The sequence below is a fragment of the Vicia villosa genome, linkage group LG7 (assembly GCF_029867415.1).
Source record: "Vicia villosa cultivar HV-30 ecotype Madison, WI linkage group LG7, Vvil1.0, whole genome shotgun sequence".
Taxonomy (NCBI): Eukaryota; Viridiplantae; Streptophyta; class Magnoliopsida; order Fabales; family Fabaceae; genus Vicia; species Vicia villosa.
Genome location: NC_081186.1, coordinates 15028087 through 15034463, shown reverse-complemented (window position 1 = coordinate 15034463; position 6377 = coordinate 15028087). Strand labels below are relative to the sequence as shown.

General features: G+C 31.8%; 1 protein-coding gene across 1 annotated transcript; it reads right to left on the bottom strand.

Moving 5' to 3' along the window:
- Nucleotides 1-1101: 1101 nt before the first annotated feature.
- Nucleotides 1102-3363, bottom strand: LOC131616978 (GDSL esterase/lipase At5g14450-like). Its single transcript, XM_058888386.1, has 5 exons — nt 3088-3363; nt 2807-3016; nt 2513-2685; nt 1649-1922; nt 1102-1569 (listed from the first exon to the last, which is right to left on the bottom strand). Exons 1-5 carry the CDS (start codon nt 3320-3322, stop codon nt 1322-1324), a joined length of 1140 nt encoding a protein of 379 aa, XP_058744369.1. The 5' UTR covers nt 3323-3363; the 3' UTR covers nt 1102-1321.
- Nucleotides 3364-6377: the final 3014 nt, after the last annotated feature.

The following is a 6377-nucleotide window of genomic DNA, read 5'->3' as shown; positions in this document are numbered from 1 at the left end:
AATGTTGGTAAAAATTAATCAATATTGCATTGAAAAAGCAAAAAGACTATTATTTTGAGACAATTTTTTAGAACTAGAAAGATACTTATTTTGAGACAGAGGGAGTAATTTTTTTGAATGAAGATCATTATGGAGTTAGATGAAAACGACCATGTCATAGAATTTAGTAACCACAATGAAATTTTAACAATGTGGAGTTACTATGAACAGAATGGGATTCTAGTAGTTATGATTATAGTAGTCATAGTGATAGTTATCCTATTTTTCTCTATTCTTTCATAAGACAAACAAGGCTATCAATGATGGCTAATACTTCAAAACGTGGGGTTGTTGAAGATTTCAAAACCCTCTATAAGATTGACGATGCGGTGACCTTTTTTTGTAAAGATATAAATTTATTTGGTAGGAGCCTTGTACTGAAGATGAGAGGGTCAACTCGACAACGTCTTTTGACTCGGAGGGAGAGTTTTTCTATATGTATCTCCTTGTCATTTAGGATCTAGGGATATTAATTCTTTTTTCTATGTTGAATCCAAGATCTTTAAGACGATGAATGTCACCCCTCCAAGATATCACTAAATGGTTGGAATTTTATCAAGGCATTTGAGATCATTTGTATACTTAGAGGTAACGCCAACGGTAGATACCTTTTCTCATTTTATGGCACCAAAAATGTTTGTAAGAGGGGTTGGGCGACCATAGACACTTTTTTGAGAGGGTTTTTTTCACTCCACATTACAGTCACTAAAATAACTAGAAAGACATATTTGTGAGAGCGCGGAGGAGATCAATAATCATCCGTTTTTATTTTACACAAATAAATGACTTATATTGAGAATTTTTGAGCGAGATGGAAAGAGAGATCGTTGAGATTCTGCAAGAGTTTTATGTCATGTGCGCTAGGAAAAATGGTGGAGTACGACCATAGTGATTATGTTGATGCTGAGATTGATAATTAATTATACAAATTTTTTCAAATTGTTTGACCATAGTGATGATGGTGATGCTGAGATTGATAATTAATTATACAAATTTTTTCAAATTGTTTGTTTCAACCACACATTAGAAAGCAATGCTTAGAAGGTGAATTGCCAACGAATGTTTAAGGAGTTTCAACCAAGGACCTGATTTTCATTTACTACATAATAAATCTCATATGCTTCACTGAATAATTCTTATGATTTTCTTTTACCTTACTTACACATATTTCTCATTGAATATTGTCACAAGAGCCTCTTAGAAATCTGCAAACAGAAATGTTCTATTTTTATTTTATGAGCATAAAACAAAACCCTCAGAATGGCCATAACATAACATGGTTTTAATGCCTATAACATGCTTGAGAAATTGGTGTTGGCGGGTCAGTGAAAGTGCCATTGAGTATTCGACTTGCAACCCAATGGTTAGCAGCTTCAGCATAATGAACACCATCCCAACTCACATACATTGATGGTTTGTCACAAGAAGTACCATACACATCTTTCCCATTTGCTGTTCCTAAATTTCCACACCATATATGTGTATCATTCACATGATAGCCACAACAGATCTTCATTGGATCCACAAATCCTGAAAATTATAATCAAACTTTACATGTTAAACTGAATTTTACATACATGGTCATCCCAATAATGAACAAGTATGTTACCTTCGTTTTTGGTATTGCTGATTAGTCCATATTTTGCGGCGTAAACATTTACGTAAGTAATTGCAGCTTCCGGAAGTTCTGTTCTGAGCTTCACCACTCTTTCCTTAAGGTGCTTGTTGAATTCTACAGCCATCATATTTTGATCATTTACGCATCCATACTGGTCAAAATAGCCTGCTGGAACACTGTGCTTGTAAAATAGGTTCACTGGTAAACATCCAATGGGGCCAGTATTGTGTATCCAAAATGACCTTCCTCCTTGTTCATATATATTCTGCAATGAAGTTTTTTTGGTCAGATTTCAAAACCATTTCATAAAGGGTTTTAAAGAATGGCATGGCAACTAGTATTCCATTGGTACAAGTGGAACTGAACTCAAATCTCTTATATCTCTTATGCAAGACTTGAGGATGGAAGAAATGTAGTTGAGAGGAGAGACCTAACAAAAGCTGGCTTCCCAGATTCTTTGATGTTTACTATTGTGACATCAGGGTTTTTGATATCTCCCCAAGTCATAGTGCAACCGCAATTGAAGCCACGTAAAACACATTTGATTTGATGGCAAATATTCCGATCGACCTCAAGTCTGCATACCAATGTGGCTACAAGGTATTGTCCGTTTTTGGTGTGGGAACTCGTCACGGTTTTGTCCTTTGGAAAAGGTGCAACTCGTGACGAATTCCCACAGTCAAAGCGAACAATAACTCATAGCCGCGGTGGTTAGCAGACTTGAGATCGACCAGAACAACACATATCCATAATAACAAACTACAGCAATGTCTAGGAAGGCTATTTAAAACCTTTATCCTAATTATTCAACAATGAACATTTTAACACAATTAACAACAAGTGAGTGATACTTACTTTGACTGCAGAAGCTAACTGATTAACTATATCCGGCATAGTTTCACGAATTTGATCAAAGCTCATCTTCCTAAACCCAACAGAGAGATCATTTTGACCAATATCAAATGTGTAGAGTGCCTTAGAGAATTCCTCCGGCACCGGAAGCTTGCTTCTTTCAACAGAATCTTTGGCTAAATTTTTCAACAAACAAAGATCAAACACATTAAATAAAATCAACGATAACGAGATAAAAGAAAATCAAAGTTGTTGAACTTGAACCACATCAGTATTCAAAGAGACTCAAATATTCACCTTCTTGGTAAAGTTGTTTGGTTCTTGCTTTGAACTGGTTGAACTGCACAATTTGAATATCAAGAGAGAATGGACTTATTCCATATTGAAATATAGTCTCATTCTGCTTCCGAATAGTAGATCCACCAGTTGCAAAGTTTGCTCCATGTCTATAATTGGTTCCAAGTGAATTCAGATAAGCACTTAAATATGGCAAGTTTACCTTCTCAGCTGCACAATTTAGACAAATTGCTTAATAAAGCAGTTCTCCCATAAGCATATTAAATTTTGATATAGATTACCTATGAAATCAAGAATGACACGACCATCACTGTCTCTTCCAAAAGGTTTATGAAAAAAACCTTCACCATATGGTGCAGGAATTGGTACAAATGCAGCTGATATGCCTCCAGTGTCAGAGTTAGAGTCTCCAAAGTTGTAGATTGCAGGAAAAGCACAAGAAGGTGAGGAGTCTTTGAGTTCCACAAGGCTTACACAAGATAGGAAGAACACAGCAAACAGTACACTTAACCCCATTTTCAGATATATTGCTAATCGGTGAGAAATGTTATATATAGATAGAGATCCAAAACAAAGCAAAAATAAAGTTATTTTTATAAGGTTTTGTTTTTGTTTTGTACACAACTGTGGTAATTTTTTTCATTAATATCGTGTTTTGCAAAAGTTTGTAAAAAAATGAGCCGAGACCGAATAAATATATTTGAGAATGTAAGTCTAAAATTTTAATCCGTTCTGTATTAAAAGTGAAAGTAGGATAGAGTGGGTCCACAGACACCGTGTCTTTTAGGTCTAAATATAAAAATTCATGTAAATATATGTGCTCACAAAAGCCTAAAAAAATAGAACGGATATATTAAAGAGTACGAACTTACACCCTTAACCTGTCTCACAATAAAATACAAATAAAACGAACATATCCACGAACAGGGGCGGTTCCAAGGCCCAACGAGTCCGGGCACGCGCCCCTGCTCAATCCCTATTTTTTTTATTCCCCCAATTTAATAGTTGATTTTTAGACAAAATCAGACACAAAATTAATGGCAAATTAATAAAATTAAGGTGTGAAAATTAAAACTGAATAATCAATGATGTAAAATTTTTGCCTAGACTGCTTAAAATTACTCCGCCACGGTCCTCGAACCGAGCATTTTACCACCCCTAACTGCGATATCAAATAATGGGAATTTCGTCACACAAATATGGTGGGTATATTGTTGCAATTAAGTAATTTTATAATTAAGATGGTGGTATATAAAAACAAATATTCTGGTGTGGCTATAGCCACACCATGCCTCAACATACATCCGTCCATGGGTATATGATAGGGACAATTTGATAAATCTAAAATGTTACTCTTTTCCATTGTTATTTAGTTTTCTTTTTGCATGTGTGTATGTAATGTAACCGTATCTGTCATGCTGAAATGTGCTAACAATATTACTCTCTATATAACACGGGGTTCTTAAAAAAATGGATATTACTAAATCAAAATTCGATTAGAAAGTAAGTAAAATATGATCGAGAATTTAGAATTATAGTTAAATTCAAAATTTCGGAATAATTTGTTTTTAATCAAACATTTTTACCCATTTCAATCTCATTATTTAATTATATCTGTACTTTTATTTTGTTTTAACTTCATGAATTTCTCATAAATTCTATGAAATTCTGAGAATCACTCTATTTTAAAGTTATCTCCGAGACACACCGATTATCATCTTTTATTTATTTGGTCCTACTCAACAAAAGTTAAAAGAATGTGTTTTGAAGATATTTTTGGGACCTACTCTTTTATGCCACATTAATACTTTACCTCATTTTATAAAAGGTTTAGGGAGTGTTCAAAACATAATATCGGATACTCTATGTTTGAAAAATAACATATGAAGTTTCTATTAATATAACTTAATATATAAGCAGTTACACTCCTTAACTCAGTTATCTTAATTTCCTTTCCTATATACAATAGTTAGTAATGAACTCCTCTCTTTTCTTTTCTTTTTTTTTTTAATTTTGATTTAATAACTTACCTTCACTTACTTCCTTCTATAATTGTTTTGTTAAATTTAGGGTTATGTCTCAAATCATAAACTCAAAAAGATTTATTTTTCTTTAAATGAACAGTAAGATAAATAAGGGTGGATTGAAGATGATGATGATTTTGATTTTCGTATCTGAATCCATAAAACATATTTTATCCGATTTTAGGAGATTGAGATTGTTCATAGGTTTTTGGTTTCACCGTTCAAATGATAATTTCCAGAGACATCATCAGCATGATTACTTTTGAATCATGACAAGATATTTCTTGTCTTCATCCTTAATTTGTTTGTTTCACAAGATCGACTTAAGTTTAGATTTCACTTTTTTTATTGTGATATCAACACAGTAAAACATATGATGTAGGAAATATTTTTGCAAACAAAATTCATTAGTGAATCGCAATCTATTACAATCTCATGCAGCATATACTCTAAACCTTTCAATAATTTGCAACTCATTTTTACACACTATTAGAAAAAGTTAAAATAGTCACGGAAATTTAAAATAATGTCATTATCTTGAAGAAATTGATGTGATGTATAAAGATTTAAATAATACTCCCTCCGTCTCATAATAAGTGTCTCATTTGCACTTTTTTCGTGTCTCAAAATAAATGTCCCTTTAGAAAACCAATGCAACATTTATTATTTTTTTCCACTACTATACCCCTATTTATTAACTTTCACCTTTTTCAACTACTCTACTACCTATAAGAAATAAGGGTAATTTAGTAAATGATATTAACTTTATCATCAAAACCAACATATCCAATCATTTTCTTAAGAACCGCGCAAAACTCAAATTGGACACTTATTATGAGACGGAGGGAGTACAATGATTAAAAATATTATATTATTAATAGAAAATACTAATAAAATTGCAGATTATATATTTAATAAAATAAAAAATGGTCTTAATGAAATAAATAATATACATGAAATCATTGATGAAATTAATAGAGATAAAGAAATTGATGAAGATATAAATATTCAAAAAATTAGAAAAATTCTTTATCAATTAGAAACTTTGTTAAAACATGGAGAAAGCAATAGAAGTATAACAATAAAAGATTTAGAAGAAATATTAGTTAGATCAAAAGAAGTAAACCAACTAAAAGTAGTTAAACAAGAACCTATAACTACATTTATGTTAATAAACCCATCAACTTCATGGAGGGGATAAAAACTGAATACATACAAGCATTAAGAAGATCTAATGATATTGAACAAATTAGACAATTAATGGAATAACTACAAATAATAGAAGAAGAAAATAAACAAGTAGAAAAAATAGAAAAAATAGAAACTAAGGAAGAAAACGATGAAGTAATATTAAATTATAATTCTTCAGAAATAGGATCAGAATTAGGATTTGAATCAGATATAGATGAAATATTTATGGAAAAAGGAGAAACAAGTAATTCTAAACAAAAAAAAAAAAGTGAAGAGAGTTGGAATCCTCATAGTTCTTAGGAAAACTATGAAAATGAAACTATGAATCAAAGAGGTTATACAAAGGCTAGTGGAAA

Coding starts and splice junctions, on each gene's coding strand:
- LOC131616978 (XM_058888386.1), bottom strand. CDS start 3,322: ATGGGGTTAAGTGTACTGTTTGCTGTGTTCTTCCTATCTTGTGTAAGC. Junction 1,923..2,512: donor AGTTAGCTTCTGCAGTCAAA/GTAAGTATCACT, acceptor ACTTCATTGCAG/AATATATATGAACAAGGAGG. Junction 1,570..1,648: donor CAGCAATACCAAAAACGAAG/GTAACATACTTG, acceptor TATAATTTTCAG/GATTTGTGGATCCAATGAAG.